Raw genomic sequence first — 20,811 nt, 5'->3', positions numbered from 1 at the left:
CACATTACGCGAAATAAAGCAGTCAGATAAATCAAACTTTATTAAACTCATTCTTCTTGCTTCCTCCACTTCTGTACCATTGATTCATTAATGTTGAATTCTCTGGCAGCTGCTCTATTCCCATGTTGTTGCAGTATATTAATGACTAACCTCGTATTGTGGATGGATTATCTCAGTTGTTCTCCTGACTGAAGATTGGTCCTTTTACAGCATCCTGCCATGCGATTGCATTTGTCTCTAACCATGAGGAACCTTAACGTTAACTTTTATAAGTGGAAAAGTGTTAGTGTTCGTCCTCCAGCTTCACTGTTTATGTTATGCTAACATAGCTGTGTCGCTAGCGATCACGTAGCACATTATTATATACCAGCTAGCCCAACTTCAGTAACCCTACAAACGTCACTGCTGTTTAGTTTCCTGTCTTCATTTATGTTGGAAGTGATAGCAGAGCTGTACATTTGATTTTTTTCAGAAATCTCTCAGTCAGAACATGCAATATCATGCTTAGGTAACTAGCGAAACTAGCGAGCTAACTTCCGCTAGCTTCCTGCTAACTTCTAACTCCGTTAAATGTAATACATTTTGTTTTCATGGATGCCTGGAAGTTAAACTTCATAGTTACACCTGGTAAAGCAGCAATGCTGATCGTTTTATTAAAGATGAAAGAATTTAGACAGTTTTTAACTCTTAGTGATGCTGCAGTGTTCGTTTGACCTGAAGCATACGGAGTTTAGGACCCAGATTACTCCCAGATTTAAGTCGTGTATCTGACGGACAAACACCAAACCAGTTCCACATCACTGAAGTTGCACCATTTTTACAAACCAATTCTGGTTCATCTGTTTCACTCAACAATCGGCCATGTGCGTATGAAAACAAAGGCACTGCGCATGCGCGTTTTACTCATATTCTATCGCGATATTTCATTTTCCTATCGTTGCCTAACATTATACCGGTATTACCGTGAACGGTATAATATGGCCCAGCCCTAACTGGGTGCACCTCTTTTTTAACATCAGGAGATTGGAAAACACTGCCTGACCTGATGAGTCTCAGAATTTGGCATAGATATATCCTGCTTAGTATCAATACTTTAGGCTGGTGGTGTGTGGGATAGTTTCAAGGCACACTTTGGACCCCTTTGCACCAACTGAGAATGGTTTAAACAGCACAGCCTGTCTGTTTATTGTTGCTAATCATGTCCAACCCTGTACAACCAGCAAATCTGATCTCAGACAGGCATCCACATTTTCACACTTCTCTCTTGTTTAAACACTCTCAGAGTTAAAAACTTTGTAGGAAAAAAAAGTCCAGTATTATAGAATGAAACCAAAGGCACCCGTTGTTCCCTTTAGATGTTGCAAAACGTTTAGTCGACATTGTTGTGTTTGTCACATACAGTACAGTACAGCACTTCAGTGTCACACTGCTAGCATTCGAAGATTTATGTAAATTTGACAAGCTGAACGCATTCTGTACTGGACAGGAGACACAGCACGAGATTGATTGACAGTGGTCTACAGCCAATCAGGATGCAGAACACAATGCGCTGTAAAAAAAAAAAAAAAAAAAAAACAGCATGAAAAATTGCTCCAAAAAAACCCATCCGCGAACCAGCGAGGCCGCGAAAACTGAACCGCATTTTAGCGAGGGATCACTGTAATGCAGAGTCCGTGCCCCAATAGAACAAAACTGTTCTGACTGCACTAGGGTGACCTGCACAATATTAAATAGGTTTTTAATATTGTGACCAACTGATGTATAAAAAAACCAACAAAAATTGTCCTTAACGCAGAAATTTCTTTCATTTCTAAATACAATTAACCACTTTCTTATTCTCTAAAACCATATATTGCATGATATAACATAAGCAGTTCTCTTTTGGGGAACCCACAAGCCTCCGTATTATGAGATTTTCACATACATGGAGTGGAAGAGTGGCAAAAAAGACAACAATGACCTTCAAATGACCTTTAGGCTTATGATCACGCTCCCTCTCTATCATTTCTCACTCCTTGCCTCTCTAATTCTCTCCATTTCTCCTAATCTCTTGCGCTCCTTTCCATCACACCCGCTTACTCTCATTTGATCTATTAGTCCTTATCTCTACCACTCTTCTTCTACCTCTATAACCCCTGCTGGTGATTTTTTCCTCTATGATTCTTCATAGACAAACACTCTTCTTCTACACACACACACACACACACACACCATGGTCAGCATCCACCTGGCTTTTACAAGCATGTCATCATTTTTGATCTTCCATAAAAACCAAATCACCTGCTGCACATAAAACAAAAAGACACTTAGGAGTTATACACAGACACAACTAGAAAACATGATTTTTTTTCTCCCCTGTTGGCAGGACAAACAAATTCCCACATACACTGGTTTCCCATTACAAGCGCTCCCTAACAAACCCCTTCACCACCACTCTCTCTCTTACATGTGGACACACAATCACGCACACACACCCCATCCCCCAGCAGCTGTTTTCAGTGAGGACCCTCAGAGTGGTGGATCAATAATTAGAACAAATCTTATTACATGCTCTCATTTTCCCTTAGAGACTCAAGCTAATGTAGAACAATAGCAGGATACAGTAGAGTAAGAACGCCGCGTTGAATGCTGGAGGAATCCATCACGTTTCCGGACATGTGAAACGCAGGAGTGAGGATTACAGTGTACTGATGGAACTCTATGCTACTATACTAGGATCTACATGTGAATGCATAACATCACACAGCCACACTGTCAAGATTCAGGAAATGTTGTTCCTTCTCACATCTGAATGAAATTTGATTTGATGTAGAAAGACATCAGACTGGTTAAGCGGACCAGAGTATGCCCTACTGCAAACTGTATTTATCAAAAAAGTAGACAGCTGGTAGAAAAAGCTAAATTGTTGGTATGCTTATTGATAAAACTGCAGTGAATATCAAACAGCGTTAGTGCAACTTTTCCGTGAACAATCAGAAACCAGCACAGGAATTCAACTCACCTACCTCCAGCTAAATCAACTATACAAAGAGGTACTAAATAAATATGATTCATCAAGTCCCAGCAAACAGATTTTCTAGTTTTTTTAAAAGTATCTTTTATGGTTTTTTCTTATTTTCATGCCAGCAGAGACAACGTAGGAATCTCATATCAAAAGGCACAGCTTTTACAGAATTTCAAGGTATTTAGTGAAAGTCTCACTGAACTATGTCTGTCCCTTTCAGAGTGTCAGTGCATATAAGCTACTATATATATATATGTACGTGTACAGTCAAGAGTAGGGATGGGTACCGGTGCACCGGTTCTGACATAAACGGTAGTAACCAGACCGAAAAGCAGCGCACATTTCGGTGCTTTATTTCGGTGCTTTTTTTTCCTGAGCTGTGATACACTTCTAGCCAATCATTTTACGTTTCCGATGATAGTAGGCGGGTCCAGGTACGTACGTTCTTTTAGAGCAGAGCTACAGATTAAAAATGCCCAATGCGAAGCGGTCAAAAGTCTGGCTGTACTTCACAGCAAAAGATGCAAACTCAGCAGCCTGCAACAAGTGCTTTAAGCTGATACCTCCTTTGACAGTATCACAGTAACACCTCAAATCCGATGAAACACCCGGCGACGCATAGCGTTTGTTTTTAAAGCCCAGAAATGCGCCGTATGATAGCTTGCTGCGAGACCTCACACCGAGCACATCTACTGCGGGTGGGTTGCCTGTTATGCAACATCCCCCAAAAACACGAAGAGGAGAGTCCTGGCCCCTAGCCCTGCCAGTGTAGCAGAAATGATGACGGATGATGGTGGCAGCAGCAGCCGTTCTTCTCTGCGTGAGTAGCTTAATGTTGTCCGTGTGTAATTTACGTTGAGTAGGCTAACCACGTTATTACATTAATGCATGTAAGGTGAACTAGCAAACATCATCATAGCTACATGCGGCTGTCTTCTTGTTTGATGGCAGATACTCCCTTCACCCTGGCCAAAAAGGCTAAAATGACCAAAGAAAAAGTGGAAAACAGTTAAAAATGAGAGGTTTTGGACAAAGTTTGTGTTTTTTCCATTGTTTAAGCACTGCTTCCAGCCAAGAGTGATACCATATATGCCCCATAGCTGCAGAAAAGGCTAACATTGTTATCTTTTTACAAAAAAACAGCTGAACATGAGAGGTTTTTGGACCAATTTTGTGTTCTCCATTCTTTAAGCACCGGTTTGAGCACCGTTTGAGCACTGGCACCATTTCAAAAGTACCGATTTGGCACCGGTATCGGATAAAACCTAAACGATACCCATCCCTAGTCAAGAGCGTGATGTTTCGTTCAATATAAATATTGGACATTAAGACCAGGTGACCACTGCCTCTCTGAGACAAGCACACATGCACACACACTCATGCAATGTGTCCTGCAAACAGTGTAGTACTTATACTACAAACTAAAAAAAAAAACAGATTTCGTGATAAACATAGTTGCACATAATACATTATATTACTGAAGCTTAGCAGCCTTTCCTAAATCCAGGTCTGTCAATTGTCCAGTCGATGGCCATCTTGATGGTGAAAACGTTTTGTAATACTGGGAGGAGTTCCCAATGCCAGTGCAATTAGCTGAGGCATGCATGGGCGCTGAATTCATTAACCTCCATCTTTCAGGGGATGGTGGGGAGAGGAGGAGGGGAAGGAGAAGGCGAGCAATACGCGTGTCGGCTTTGTTTCATCCAAAGCGATGGCAGGGACGTTATACAATAAAGTAGGAAAGAAAAAATAGAGAAAACGAAGAGATAAATTTGTCTTAATTTCCACCAATATTACGTTCCCCTGAGGATTTTTTTTACGCCGTTGTTTATTTTTGCTCCAGGGGCTGGACAGAATCATGCCTTGCCACTGTTGCCATGAGCTTGCACTGAAGCACAGGGCTGGAATCCAATTTCAGCACTCCAACTTACCCTCAGGCTCTCATCCCATAGTCCTTATTTAGATTCATCACTCTTATTATCGAGATTTATACCTCCTAATGAACAGTGATGATAGTGATGAATCACAAACTTTACCTCCGATGTGGAGGACAGACTTAAGTGGATCAAAGAGTAAAAGCATTCTCAATGTAACAGACACAATGGTGCAGTACGAGGCTTCAACGACACACAGTCAAAGCACAAAGGCACAAAACTATAAAATAGGCACAACACTTCAACTGAAGGTGAAGCATTATCAAAACAGGACCAAGTGACCCAAATAAACCTTGGAAGAAGAATAACAAGTACCATACCAATGCATATTCTGGGTACTGGAATGGTGTGCAAAACTGGGACAGTAAGAAACCCATGCTTTGCTTAGCTCTCTCCCTTTCTCTCTCTGGGAATCCATTGGGGGCTCCTGGCTCTAGATAATGTCATTAGAAGTACAGCAGCTTGAAGCATTTCTGTAACACCGTAATGGGGGTTTCCCATTAAAGTGACCACTGCAGCGACCAAGTTTTCACCGATTCCACTGAAACTGTCACACAACACATGAAAATTAAGCTTTTATGCAAACACACACGTAACATCTCATTAGAAACTCCATCTCCTCCATCCTCCCATGATGCTTTCCTGGCGATTTACATAACTAACACAAGTTAAGATGGCTTAAGTGATAAGGCATATGCAACAATGACCTTTCCGCAACAATCCAGTTGCATTTTGCAGGTGACGAAATGAGAATTGCTTAGCTCAAATCAACACAAATGAATAATTAATACATGTCCAAAAGCTTAGTTTACTGGGTGCATTTAGGAAGTAGTGATCAAATGAACAAAGAAGTGGTTAAGGGCACAGCCTATGCTTGAATGAACTTCACACTGGGTTATAATACGACATTACTTCAAACAAGACAGGAAACCCCAGCAATCACAGTAAGTGGTATGAGAATGCAACTTGAAAAGTTAATAAATATCGATGCAACATAAATTAAGTATGAATTTCAAAACATTCTGCTGCATTTCATGACACATACAGTCATCCACCTGCTTGGTGACTAATGCAAAAAAAAGCGAAGCATCCACTCTGCATTTAAAAGTGTTTTGTACTTGCTCTGCTAACTAAATATAGCATTGGTAGGGCTGGGAAAGGAGTGACTCAAAACACTCTGTTGCACAATTTGCGCCTAAGCAAGCACATATGCGTTTACTACAATATGATGCAGACAGAAATAAAGGGTTTTCAGGCAGAATAATAAAGAGAAAATAACAACATAACTTTGAAATGATGCGAGATTTCTTGAGTTGGGCTCCATGGCTTCTAAAAAAGTTCAATTACAACATTAACAACATTAAAGGGATGGAAAAAATTCAAATACATTGTGCGCAAATTATCACGGTTTTAATTTTCTTCTCTGTTATTCTTTCTCATTTTTGTCTCTGACTGTAATGCCCTTTTATCACATTTTTCTGAATGTGTCACTCTTTTGTTATGTCTGTCTGTGACTCTGATAACTCCTGGTCTATATTATGAGACACAGCGAGAGTTGGAAGGCCACCAACAAGACTAACCAATGCACAAGCAAGGGCAGCCATGGAGTAAAGCCATAGGAATGAAAACATAAGAGCACCCGGTGTGTGTATTTTGAAATGCAGCTACTGTGTAAAGTGTGGGAGAGCGAGCGACTGACAGCAGCGGCCCACAGTTCACCATCTGACAAACAAATTAACTTTAGTGTTTGACTTTGTTTTGTCACAGAGTATTATTAAAAGCTAGCAGTGTGAGCCAAACAACAAATAATAAAAAAGTCACAGAGCCATACGTGATTGGACAGGATGATGTGAATAAGAGAGACCAAGCCAAAAAGGGAGAAGACAAAAGACAAACACGCAAAAAAAAAAGCCCTACAAAGGAACACAGAGTGACAGACAGAGAAATGAAGAGTAGATCGGTGTGAGGACAGAGAGAAGGACGCAGGGCAGGCCGAGAAGAAAAAGCTGATTACTCTCATGGATGGTGCTGTGCACAATCCAATCAATACAACCCTCTCCTCTTCTCTCCTCTCCATCTCTGTCTCTTGTTCTCTTCTAAGAAACATGACCCTTCATAAGGACCATAAAACCTCCAATACAGATCAGCATTGCAGACACATACAAGTTTGCCACACAAACACAGGAGAAAGTAAAAAAAGCGCTCCAACAGACATGAGCACAGTCTTAAAACACATTTGGCTCCAAAGAACTCCACCAACTCACTTGAACTCAAGAATCTTTGTTTTGTTGTTTGTTTAGAGAAGATTGGGCCATGCTAGCTCACTTCTTGTTTATGCTAAGGTCAAATAACGTTGCCAGCAGCATAATTCAAAACCAGGCACCCATGGGCGCAAAGTACAGTAAATGTCACTGTTATTGAATTGATCTCTCACGGTCAAATCTCCTGGCATTAATACGCAGAATGAAAATACATGCTTTCTCTAAACTCTGTTCTGGTCAGACAGACAGAGAATTCATTGCTGATTTTGTGTTTTTTTCTCAACAGAAGCAGCTCATAAGTTCCTTGTGTTCTCCTTATTTTTGCATGAGTGTCTCCAAAGTAAAGAACTTAACATGTACGAGAGGAGGAAGAGGAGGGAGACCCCACGTGCATTTCTGTTCCTCCTCTCTCAAATGAAAAGCTTTGTCATCAATAAATCAGATATGTATGCATTATACATGGCTGTCTGTGCATCCAAGTACAAACACAGACATGCACATGCAAGAACCTAAAAAACTCACTAAAGTAATCATTTATATTTACAATACAGTGGTCAAGTGCATCTATGTGAGAGGTTTGCACCTTGGCCTGGGTTTGCTCCATTTAATAGCATTTTTTTTTAAAAACATGCAATCATCACCTCACGCTCCTTGAAACTTCATTTGATAGAAATAAAAAAGTCTCAACAACCTGACTCTGCATAATGCCCGTTCTTCACTAAAACGAGGAAGGATGGATATGGAATTGTTTAAAGGAGCCTTGTGTGGTGTAGTTTTACTAAAGACAGACAATATGACTCATAAAGAGTTGGAATGGGATAAGAAAACAAAAGGCACAAGTCCATGGTGAGTTTACCTCATTCAGAGGCAGGTAGCTAAGATCATAATCGCAAGCAGGTGTAATTATCTTTGACTTTCCGCTGTCATGTATGCCCACATACTCAGATACACTTTAGAATGCATAGAGGCAATAAACACTGACTCCATCACACATGCATTTAAAGTACAGAGTTACAGATGCTGTTTGAATTGGACAGCACGACCAGAGTAAAGAGATACAGCAAGAGAATCTCCACATCTGGATTTATATGAACACGTGAATGAATGAATGAATGAATGAATGAATGTATGCGAGACCTCCAAGCTCATTTAATCAGTCAAGCTGAGGTAAACGTCCACATCTACTTGCTCATACACACAGAGTCACGGTCCAGCGACGCTAGTGGAGCAAAGCAGATGAAGCCACCAGCCAGCCAAGCCAGCCCTCGTCTCTTTTACCTTTCTCTTTTGTTCCCGGGATGCTGTTCTCCTGCTCTTCCTCCGCTTCTCCTTCTCGTCCTCTATTGCATTCACATCCACTTCCCCCCGATTCTTCTTCAATTGGGAGGCCGCGTGAGCCATGATAGGTAATAAAAAAAAAACGAAGAAGCACCACACACTACACACGCGTGCCTCACCTGAAATCCCAGAGAAGTTCAGGGGCTATAATTTGACAAAACCAGGATCTCAGAGGAAAAAATCGGGGTAGAAAAGGAAAGGGGGGGAAAGGGAAGAAAAATGCCCTCCTTGAAAAGGAGAATGGAGAAGAGTAGGGTTTCTTTTTCTTTTGTATGTATGTATATATATCCTGTGTGTCCTTTCTTTTGGTTGTTGCTCTGGTCTGGTCTCTCTTTCTTTCTTTCTTTTTTTTAAAGTGATGGAAAGCTGGGAGAAAAGAGACAGCAGCTTCTCCTCGTCACCTCTTCCTCCTCCTCCTCCTCGTGTGTCATCCGTTGGCAGTGTGAGAGGAGCACGTCCAGGAGAGGTGAGGACGAACCGGATGGAGAGAAAAGAGACACGAGCATCACCAGCACAGAGGTGGAGGGAGGGAGGAGAAAGGAGAGAGAGAGAGCGAGAGAGAGAATGGAAGTGGAGGGAGGGTGTGTGTGTGGGGGGGTGGGGGTTACCATGGTAACCGCACTCTTTTTTTTTAATGGTTTCTTTTAAATCTTTCCTTCTTTTTTTCTGTCCCTTTTTCTTTCACTTTCTTTCTCTGTCTCTGTGCTCTGGTTCCTGCTGTTGTACAGTACCTCAACTGGTGCTCCACCACAGGGCGCTTGTGTGTGTGTGTCTGTGTGTGCGCAACAGAGATAAACTGTGTGTGAGTAGATATGAGTGCATGAATGAAGCAAAGACATTGGCTAGGAAAGGAGAGGAGAGGAAATGGTGGCAGGAAGCAACAGCAGAATGGGTGAGTGTGTATTTATATAGATATATCTATATACGTGTGTGTGTGTGTGTGTGTGTGTGTGTGTGTGTGTGTGTGTGTGTGTGTGTGTGTGTGTGTGTGTATGCGCGTGTGTGTTTAAACAGCATTTATCTACTATCACACATATATACACGCATTACCAGTTGGAGGTGATCAAGTAATGGATGGTAGAACATGCAGAGGACACACGTAGAGCCAATGCAGGAGGGAGGAGAGAGTAAATGACTGATGCTCACACCCTTCAACCCCCACGCTCATGCAACCACACAACCATACACATGTATGCACAAGGAAGACTGTAACAATGTTCTTGACTGACACAAAATTGCAAGAAATAATAATCCAGTCATCCATTAAGTAAATTAACTAATCTGCACAGAATTATAAATGATTTAGTAAATGAATGAATAATTTAATAAATGCACACATCCAAAATCTAACAAGTAAGTGCCTGCTTCCAAGATTTATGAGTCCTCAATCCTGTGCTTCCCTAACTTCTGTGTGGTCAACCCATCTGGGATCATTGACATCATGATGGAGAGGTCAAACAGGACCAGGGGAGCTTTTGTTTCACCAAATCTCTCGGGTCTTTGTTGAAAACAGAGAGGAGGAGGAGGAGGAGGAGGAGGACAGAGCGACAGTAAAGAAGATCTGCATAGAAAAAGAAAAAAAAGACCCTGTTTGATTTTGGTGACTGAAGAATGGGGAAAAAACGTCTTGTTTAGAATGTCCTTCACAACCACCACGCTCACGTCACACATGGCATCGTGGAGGCAGATGGAGCATGCGGCAGCCATCTTTGTATTTCTTTCCCTTCCTGCCTGCGTGTCAGAGGCAATCATGAGTCTGGTTGGGTCCTGTCGACACCAAGAGGATGCCTTATCACATGCCTGTCTGCTTTCAACAAATTCTGTGTTCATTCACAGCTCTAACTGTATGGACTGAACATGGAACCATATGGGGAAAAGTGGGGGATAGGAAAGGAGATGATCGGGCGCCGCTGTTAGTGCAAGAGGAGAACAACCCTCCTGGGAGACACAGCGGGTTTAGCTGGTGGACACCAGTCATGTAACGATATGAGCGTGAAATTCCCTTTTCTTTCCCGCAGAAATCTATTCATCCTCACCACTTCATTTTTCTTTCTTTTCAACCACAAACGCCAGCCAACAGCAAAAAGGGGGGCTGAAGCTGACTTACAGCCCCCATAATGCATCAGGGGGTGTCACATTATGCCAAATTATCATGCGGTTGCTAGGTGAGGGCCAATGGGATGGCTCAGGGGAGGACAGGATGGATGGATAAGGAGTGTGGAGAGGTAAGACGAGGGATTAGAAAGGGAGGGAGCAAGCGGGTGGGTACATGTGTGCATGTGTATGTATGGAGGCATATGTGCACATGATATACAAATCACCCGAGTGGAAAGAAAAGAAAATCCTTTGTCCAAAGAGAAATGTAAAATTAAAAAAAATTAACTGTGTAAAAAAATACATTTAGTACCTGCCAGTTCTAAAACCCCTTTTTTTTTCCACAATTCATTCATCAATAATACCCTAATCGCACTTTAATAGCCAAGAGAAGAGTGCACTCTCCCACAGTTGTACTTGTAGTAAAAGCTACTGCCAAGGTGTCCTATATTTCAGACACCAGCATTTTGGAGGCAAAGGGAAATAACAACTACTACAATAGAGTGGAGTTGGCTGGTGGCCGGTGAACTCTAGAAGTGGACGATTATTGGACGTTTTCCACTGTTCTTCAGGCACCATGCCATAAACATAAAGCCAGGCCAAATAAAAAAAAGACCACTAGAGTGATAAATCACACACAAAATGAAGAATACACTGCATACAAAATGTTTAAGCATGCTACAGAAGACATAAACGTTAAATTAGTCCATTATTATGGTGGTAATTTTAAATTGGTGGCTATTAGGAGAGCTGCAAGTTCATGAATTGGCACAATGGAGACACAGTACTTAAACATTCCTGAAATGCTAATGGTCTAATCCAGTTTCAGAGAGAAATGTTAATATTGTGTGCTCATCTAAGTCTTTTATCAGAATAAAGCAAATTTATTTGTGTCTGTGCTGTTGATTGACAAAGGTCTTTGTGAAGGAATACTTTGGAATAAATATCATTCTTAATTAACATTATTCTTCGCATTATTGTAGTATCATTCTACAAGCAGCAATAGTAACCGGTATTCTTCAGATATTCCTGAAAGCATGTTGTTAGATCTGGGGTAGGCTGCCTTGTCCTGAGCTTCTGTATCCTATGCAGCTCCCAAGCTGAATACAGCTTGTCCAATCACAGCGTGACTCCCAGTGGCCTCTTTGATCTCTCCAGTGACAACAGTGCACCCTAACACATAAACAAAAACAGGCAGAAGCCCAGACAGGATCCAGAGTATCTCAGCTGGAGAAGTCACATTGAGGTTACAGAATAGATAATTACACCGACACAATAAAAGAGGGAGGAAGGTGACGCTTTCTCCAGCCACATGAATGGTTTTACTGCCCCTTTTAACCAGGCCGTGTAATAGGTAATTACTTGTGACCCAAATATAAATTAAGTGTTTCTTTGCACTGGTGATTTTATACTTATTTTACACGCCATTTTTCATATATATTCGTCAGACTGACTAAACCAATTCTCACGTGATGTATGATCTGCATCCGATTGGAGGTTTTGGAAAAAAGAAAAAAAAATGTATGAGCTTATTTTGACCAGTCAGACTGCACACATACATTGTACTCTGCTGCCATCTAGTGGTCAACTGCATTAACAGTTCATCAGGCAGTACAGGACATTTTAAAAATGAGTTTTTGTTTAGAAAACATAGGCAATGCAAATTTGACATCATAAAAATTTGATAAGATTGAAAAGCACCCACATATTCAGGGATATATAAAGAAATCACTATAGCTGCCTACTATTTACAACACATGAACAAATTTCACCTGTTCTCTCAATCCACCGCAGCCATTAAAGATTTAAGATTTTGCCTCTGTGCTTAAGACTTTTACATATAAAATAACAGAACCTTATTCAGCTCATATAAGACCATAACATCCATCTGTGCAAAATACTCTTCCCTGTGCTGTGCTCCAGCTGGGAAGAAATCATTGTTTGTTGGTCTGGAAATGCCTCCAGGAATAAGAAAAAGGGCAGAGGAAAAGAATGCAAGGTCAAATGGCAAGTGGCACAGACTGACAAGAAATAGATCTACCCACACAGAGAAATACCACCTACACTTGGCCTGAAGGCTAACATGGGGGGGGGGAAGTACTGAGTAGAGGTGGTGGGGATTGAAAAGAAGGTATTGTGTTTTAAAACGCCATGACATAAAACCACAGAACAGAAATAAAGGAAAAATAATGGATGAAGTAACAGTCTACAAGAACAGAGAGGTGAAAAAACACCAAAATGCAGGGATGGAAACAAGTACAACCAAAAGAAAAATCATCAATTCTTTCGGGATATGTAGAACGTAAACAAATTACTCAAGTCTCACTTTATATCCAGCGGTATTGCAGTCATACTTAAGTGGGTGTATTTACGGCCATAGCTGAAGGCGATTTGTAGTTGTTTTGGTGAGTTTTATTTTTTTAACCCTCATCATTTGCATGTCAACACAAAACTAGGTTTTACTCACACACACATATGCACAAGCTTTTTTGCATACCATCTATTTTTCTCCCTCCCCTTAATACCTTTCTCGTTCCGCTATTCTGTCATCTAAATTATTCTAATGTCTCCCCTCCGGATAAGCAAATGTGCCATGAGACACGCGCTTTAACCCAGTTAGCTACCAATAACCTACCTAAATGTGTGTCGCGACCAAGCAGTCCCCTTCAAACCAGACCAAAATGTTATTGCATGGTTTCCCCACTGAGGGGCAGACAGACATTCAGAGCGGAGGTGATAGGGATGCTAACACACGCTGTGTTTGCACACACACAGAGGCTTTGAGGTGGGGGTCTTAAATCGTTAAATTACATTAAAGGGAGGGAGGTATGTCTTTCAAACTGTGGAATTTTTTGATTCATATTCAGTGACAGGTAGAAAGACAAGAAACAAGGGAGCTGTGCACTAAATTAATTTACAAATGCAGATAATGTCAGTCATGTTAACAGGTTACAGTCACATTACAAATGAATCAACAACAAAAAAAACACTGATATTATGCTCACAATGCAAAAGTAGATCCTCACAAAAAAATGTTAAAAAAAAAAAAAGAGGATTCATGCAGGCAGTGTATCTGCTGTCCACTGGATTACACACGCTCTTTGCTTCTCCAGCACAAAAAAAGATGAAAGGAGGTGATGTGGAACATCATGTCACCCCAGGATAAACCACTCGGGGAAGTGGAAATTTCACACAAACAAAAGTGAGTGCATTTATGTTTCTATTACACTAGCAGCAGCAGTGTGCATTCAAAGCCCATCAGTTATAGGTCTCCAGATTACACATGACTCTGTAGAGCAGCAAAGCATTTGAAAACCAAAGCAGCTACCCGAGAACAATGTGAAAATACTGGAAAAACGGCTTACATCCATGCTACTTAATCTACATTCCACCATGAAGGAAGTGCTGTGGAGTAAACACATGTCAGTATGAGGAGAAGGGAGAAAAATTAATAAATCATTTCAATAGTTTTTCTTTCTCAAGCTTCAGGTTATTGCAATAATTTTTAGACGGGTATGTAAATAACAAGACGAGCAAACACAGTTGACTGTTTGATTAAGAATTTCCGTCAGTCAATGGGGAGTTAATTTCTTGGCCGAAACAAGTGGTGGTCTGACTGTGACAGTTGTGCAGCAGGGGGAAGTGAACCCCTCTCTGTTTTACACAGGAATGGCAGCAGAAGAATAAACAATTTCACGGTCTGCTGGTAAGAGTAATACACTTGCGCAATCACGTTCAGTGTATTCTTATTCAAAGGTGGCGTTTTCATCAGCATATTGTACAACAATATGTAATTTCACCAAGGCACAAGGCCATCGGGCAGCTTTTTAATCGTATGCAACGTGAACTGGACTGGTTGCCTTTGCACAAACAGTAATACAAACTATGCAAGGCACTGATTTAAAAGTCACGATATTTCTAAAAAGAAAAAGAAAAGAAAAAAAGAAAGTAACATTTTTCCCAGCACGTGTTTCTATTCCATTAATTCTAAAAGCTTTATTGCATATTTACAGTAAGCCTCACTGTATTTCGTTGTCCTGGAAATCTGTTGTGGGCAGAATGATTATGTTTGTGGTTACGCAGAAATTTCAATTAGGGCATTAATAAAACACCATTTCCTGTTGGCAGCCATTATAATCCAGCCTGAGTGGTTTTTAATTGTAAGCATTAGCGATATATTGTCCAGCTTTTATTTTCATATCCTGAACATAACGGAAGAACAATGGAAAAAAGGAAAGGCAACAAAAATGAAGGTGTTATTTGCTGACAGTTTCTTTCCCCTGACTTACTCTGACAAAGAGAAGCAGGTGAAAACAGTTACAAAGTTAGCGGGCCTGCTGGTTTAGAGGAAAGCTTTTCTTCCTTCTGTAAACCCCCTTTATTTTTTTTCATTTTTGCCATTATTTTTAATGGAGCAACAAAGGACTGACCCTTTTGGCATGGCAGACAGCTCTAAATGCTACAACACCCATGGGCCTTATAAGCTGTTGCCACTCAGGAGAAGCCAGTCAAGTGCAAATCAAAGCAGGATTGAGTTTAGAGTTCTTTACTGCTTTAGTGTTGAAGTCAAGCAAAATGCATCACATGTGAGCACAGTTTTCAAACTTTATTGATACTTCATTTTTTACTCCCAAAGATTTATGCGCAATTTGACACACGCCACCACGCAGGCTGCATAAACATTTTAAAACATGTTAAATGTTTACATAGGAAAAATGATGGCTCAGTGGTTAGCACTGGTGCCTTTTAATAAGAGGGTCATTGTTCTCCACTGCTTCTGATTTTCAGAATGGGTCAAATGCAAACACTGAGTGCTGATAAAGAACAGCTAATCATTTATGCTGCAAAGCTGTAAAATTCTCCTCTCTGTTAAATTAAATGAGACTTTAAATGTATCCACCGGTGGCAACCTCTTGATGGCTGGATATAGAGGAAAATGGTCCAGTGGGTCATGACCTTGTTTCTCCAGTTGATCACATATAAGATTAGGGGAAATAGCTTCTAGTCCTTGAACAGTTATAGTCAGAAATCCTCAGGAAGTCTCTGGTGGGCGAAGTGGTGGGATATTCCAGGGGCTTCACACACAAAAGAAACATCTAAAAAACAAAAGCTGCCATGGTAACTGGAGGTTGACGTTGCTGACGAGAACTAGGAGGATATTAAAGAATGAAACAGTTTCCTTTAAAAATGTAACGGCTAATGTTGTAGTGAAAGCAAATATGGTTTATACAGAAGTATTCTAGGCAGAATAGATTTTTGAGAGGATGTGTTGTTTTCTCTCACTGTGTAGTGCAATTATGACTCTGAAATTCAGCCTTTATATGACTGTTATTGTAATGCTCAGATATAAATAGTAAACAGGCTGGTACTTAAAGTGTTTTTCTAATCTAACTGAGCATTGAAAATACTTTTTACAACACGCCTCATTCACACACATTCATACAGATAGATGCATAGGGAGCAATATAGGGTCTTGCCTAAGGACATTTAGGCATGCAGGGAGGAGCCAGGGATCAAACCATCAACCTTTTGAATGGAAGCCAACCAGCAATACCCCCTGAGCTACAGCTGCTGCCAGTGTGCTATATGTGGATCAGATGTTTTTGGTCCAGAATACAAATTTACAACTGCAGACACACTTCTCATCAACAACATAAAGAGATAAAAATATGTATTACAATGATATTACACTATCAGATGAAACAATAACAAATATATCCCTAAAATTAAAAAAAATTGTTACAAATTAACAAAATGTGGAACACATCTATAGTTTTAGTGTATAGGTTTACACACAATTAACTTTTCTATGAGACATCTGTGCTTTTTGTGCAATTTGACAAGTTTGTAAAAGAACTACAAATTATACAGGAAGACAGTACAATACCATGAAAACTTTTGAAATTTTCTTAATATAACCTGGGATTGTGAACTCATAAAGAAAGGGAGAAGGGAAGAAGGCATTATTATATATATACTTTTAAATAATGAGGTAAAATGATGCAACCCAAACATAGATTTTTTTTGGAGCTGTACTTTATGTGCTGTTCTCTGTTATTTGGAGTCTGATCAAAGGCGAGCACAGTGCCTTCCTCTCATGTGAAGCGGCAGAAGCCACCAGCACCATATGTGTGTGCCCATCAGTGGGTCTACATGCCATATGCCTGAAAGTGCTGGTGTAATGCCTTCTCTGTGCCAATCATCTCACTGTCCGCTCAGCAATGGGAGTGTTCATTAGAGCAATCCTAGGGCGACTCTGCAAATGTACCTATACGCACATGCACGCACATACACATGTACAGGGCATGTCTAAATATCGTTTGCATGGCATCTGCGTGCAGTTTTGGATACTTCTATACGCAGGATTCTGTGCTGAAGTGGCAAAGATCAGGAGTGTGTTAAGCCCTGCGTGTTTGTGCAGGCGTAACCTCACCAGACCCTGTTACTGGAACTGCAGGAGTGTGTTTGTGCTGCCTTGTAACTCCCCGAGCTGCTAGGCAGTGGAATATCTTCCCCAGTGTCGAGTTTCCCTGTCATGATGGGATCATAGAGATGTCCCGAGAAGCGCTGTGCCTGGGGAGCCTCGCTCACTCTCACGCAGTACGCCGAACCCATATCAAAGTATCACCACACATACACACACAAACACACAAAGCAACCACCTGGAAAGAACTGGCGGACCTAGCAAACCCCAAAGTCTTGTCTTGCTGTGTGAGTGCACACAGGGCCAAGCACAGACAAATACATTTGCACACTCTGGTCCTGTTGCTTGTCTTTTCAAAAGAAAGGTCAACTACAACTTGAATGTTTACAGCCTTAAGTTACTGTATTTTTCCACCTTTGATATATTTACTGCAAATTACTAGTGTCCCAATAAAGAATTAAATACATAATAATAAAATAAACCAGAAATGAATCCAAGTGTATCTTGCAACGACGACGGTTTTGCAGTGATAATGAAACTGCAATGTCAATGCAGCTTTTCGATAGGTAGTATATACTCTTCAAGGCTATCAGACAGAGCCACCAGCATTTTCACTGTCACTGTTCTATTTAATTAGAGCTACTTTCTGGACATGTTTCTTATCAAAATATACACATGTAGGGTGAAAAGAGAAATAAAGTCTACTGGAACAAACTGGAAGTATGCCCAGACTTTCCAGTAGTACCCTCTGCCCTAGTAACAGCTAAGGCGTTTTATCACTTGCAGGCTTCATTTTCAGTCACTGGAAAGAAGAGGCTAACTCTAAGCCAGAGATGTTTGCTATCCAGACAGTAATGGAAATATAGCTCCCCTACACTCCTTGTATTAGTGATGCCAAAAGGTCGACACGCTGTCTGATATTGTATCTGGAAATTAGACAGCATGGAAAGGTTATGGACAGAGCTTATTGAAGTTTTAATTGGATGTAAATCAGCTAATTGTGTTTGCCAAGTGAAAGCCGAGCAGCAAACTCAGCACGTTACATGTGCAAGCATACTTAGCAGTACATACAACACAAACAAAGTCTACATCCAATCACCTCATCTTCCTCACACTTTAGCAATGATCACGATGCATAAACACACGCAAGCACTCCCTGGATGGTTGGGATCCTAAGGACGGGACAAGACAGAGGCAGTGTAAATGTCATGTCCTTTCACAAAGCATATGATAACGTTCACTTCTAACCAATCAACCAGAGCGCCAGGTTTCAATGTGGTTTCATTCATGTGGATCTGAAAGCAAGCATCATTTATCTCATCTTAGGTAGCTGAACACAAAACCAGTGTCATTCTGCGAGATGAGTCTTGTGCTGCCAACACAAAAGAGAGGCTATCATTCGCTCTATCACTGAAAGCAATAACGCACAAAGACGGAGAAAGAAAGGAAGACAGAAACGTATCAGCGTTCTCTCCCATAAGCCATAAAGCTGCAAAATCTTGCCAAGTCTGATAAGCAACATCCAACTCCGCTCTCTCCCCTACTCATTTCGCCCCACCCAACCCGTCCTCGCTGCTCCGACATGACAGCTGGGGCCCCAGTGCCACATCAGTGGAAATTTCCTGAACTGTCACTTCAGTAGATGGTCTGAGTGATTGCACAGTGTGGGGAGTGTTGCTGCAAAAACCATACACAGAGATACAATTCTCCCTCAGCCCATTGTCCCCAGTCCCCACACGATGGCTGTCACCTCAACTTCATGGCTTGCAAGCCAAATTTGTCTGGCCATGCGTGTATCTTTCTGTCTCAAAACCCCCACTGTGACTCGCTTCCCCCAACCCCCTTTATATTTTGTCCTCACCTTTTGGTTCCTATAGTCCAACCTGTCATAGTAGCTCAGTGTGGGTCCAGAATGAAAAGGTGATAGGTCAAAGGGGAAAATGGATCCTCTATCAATCTGTATCTTAAAGGTTAATAATATACTACAATAGGAAGCTGTGTTCAGTATAAATACTTCTGAAAACCGACTGTGTGTTGTTTAATTAAGAACAACAATAAAGCTGAAAATGTCAAGCTCCCGGTGGCACAGGAGACTTCACAGCACTCCAACTGATGCAATGTTTTAGCTTAGACTTTAAGAAGTATGCAAACTAATAATCCCAACATACTGCTGGGCAAAAATAAAGGACAAATGAAAGTAAAGGGAGACTATGACAATGCATTTTTACAAGGCTGTGGGCAAGATCCAAACTGAGTCATCCAACTAGCAGATAAATTGGTAAGCACTGTACTTCAATTAGTTAATCAACAGCTCTGTCAGCTCTGGTGTTAGACACGCTGTTGTTTGGTAAGTAGGCCAGCCTTCATGAAGACAATTACTGACATGTAGGTAAACACACAAACCCATGTGACTGTTATTAAACTCACCCTTCCAGCTCTGTGCATCTTCAGTTAATCCCTCTGCCTGACATTGCAAGTTCACCAGGTGCGAAAGAGGTGAAAGCAAATGGGAGGCTACGAAACGACCAGAGAGGGGACAGTAACAGCGCGAAGCTTTGCCCAACTCACTTGAGCGACAAGCGGCAGCAGGGGTTACAGGGAGTTAATCAGACAAATGCTAATCTAGTTAAGAGATCAACAAATGAGCTCCTCAGTGCTGAAAAGGAGGACACAAGCCCACAGACAATAGAACAGGTCAATGCCATTGTGCAAGAGAACAGAAAGGATAGAAAGTTATTGTCATAATTCAGATGAAAATGAGGGTCGAGTGTGCAGCAGTATCACTGAGCAGTGGGAATTTTCATTGGATTAATTGTTCAAGCAGCATCTTTGTCTCAGAGAATCCTATTTAAAGTCTGAACATGACAAATTGTGACTTAACAGTATAATATTTGCTAGTTTAGATGTTTTAAATCCTAAAAAATATCACTGTGGCCACTAAATATGGGGGTTAACCGAAACAATCACCCGTTCTTTCTAACAAGCATCGTCTAGTAATCATTTGCAAAGAAGCTGCGCACGAAGGGCTATTAAAGGTGAGAGGCAGTGGCTGGCAGCACGTATGACAAAGCCAGAGACCACAGAAGGGTTTCAGGATTCTCCACACCTCTTTTGGTCTCCATGGAAACAAGGAGCGAAACGTTCAGACACAAGGGAGCTGCGAAGAGACTGTCACAAGGAGAAAAACATGCGTCTGGAACATGCTACTGGAATTTCAGAGATTTTCACACCCACCAAAATCAAAGCGCTATTTATACGCTACAAATTCTGAGTAGAACATCTCAGTGTACACCTGGTGCCTCCTGCTGTTCTTGTTTGTCTGTAATTATGCCTTAAAAGCAAACATAGAGAACTCGGGCTTTTGCCTGGATAAAAAAATATGTCAGATGTAACAGCATCTGGCATATTTATCTACTTTAAGGCTGTGCCGCCTGCCATTATAATCCCGTTTTAAGCCTACAGAAATTTGTTTTAGAAAGATGCTTCACATTATAACCCACTTAAATACATTTTGGCCTTAATTACACATAGGCTGTCCTCATGACTGTTATAGCTCCCATAAAGAAACTGTTACACTTCGACAAAGAGCGTCTGTAAACTGCTATAAACACACAAAGACAGTGTTTATTAAACTTTGCAGCCACAAAAGCGAGAAATGGCTTGCTGTCAAGCAAATGCAAACAGTGGCTGTACTGTGACGTTCATTAAAAAAAAATTTGTAAGCAAGGAAATGACAGGCCATATATCTAAACCACA

General features: G+C 41.1%; 1 protein-coding gene across 13 annotated transcripts in view; it reads right to left on the bottom strand.

Annotated features, from left to right (window-relative positions):
- Nucleotides 1–11,545, bottom strand: part of LOC113034723 (ankyrin-3-like) — a 93,100-nt gene extending 81,555 nt beyond the window's left edge. For 5 of the 13 annotated variants that reach the window (XM_080288255.1, XM_080288256.1, XM_080288260.1 and 2 more), the window contains exon 1: nt 8,478–11,509. In XM_080288255.1, coding sequence (XP_080144381.1) covers nt 8,478–8,600 — 123 coding nt within the window. In that variant the 5' untranslated portion in view covers nt 8,601–11,509. Of the gene's footprint in view, nt 1–8,477 lie in introns of all 13 variants that reach the window. The other 8 variants (XM_080288262.1, XM_080288266.1, XM_080288263.1 and 5 more) reach the window with 3 other exon arrangements.
- Nucleotides 11,546–20,811: the final 9,266 nt, after the last annotated feature.

Source organism: Astatotilapia calliptera, chromosome 13 (genome assembly GCF_964374335.1).
Source record: "Astatotilapia calliptera chromosome 13, fAstCal68.1, whole genome shotgun sequence".
Taxonomy (NCBI): Eukaryota; Metazoa; Chordata; class Actinopteri; order Cichliformes; family Cichlidae; genus Astatotilapia; species Astatotilapia calliptera.
This window is presented reverse-complemented; position numbering and strand designations above follow the sequence as displayed.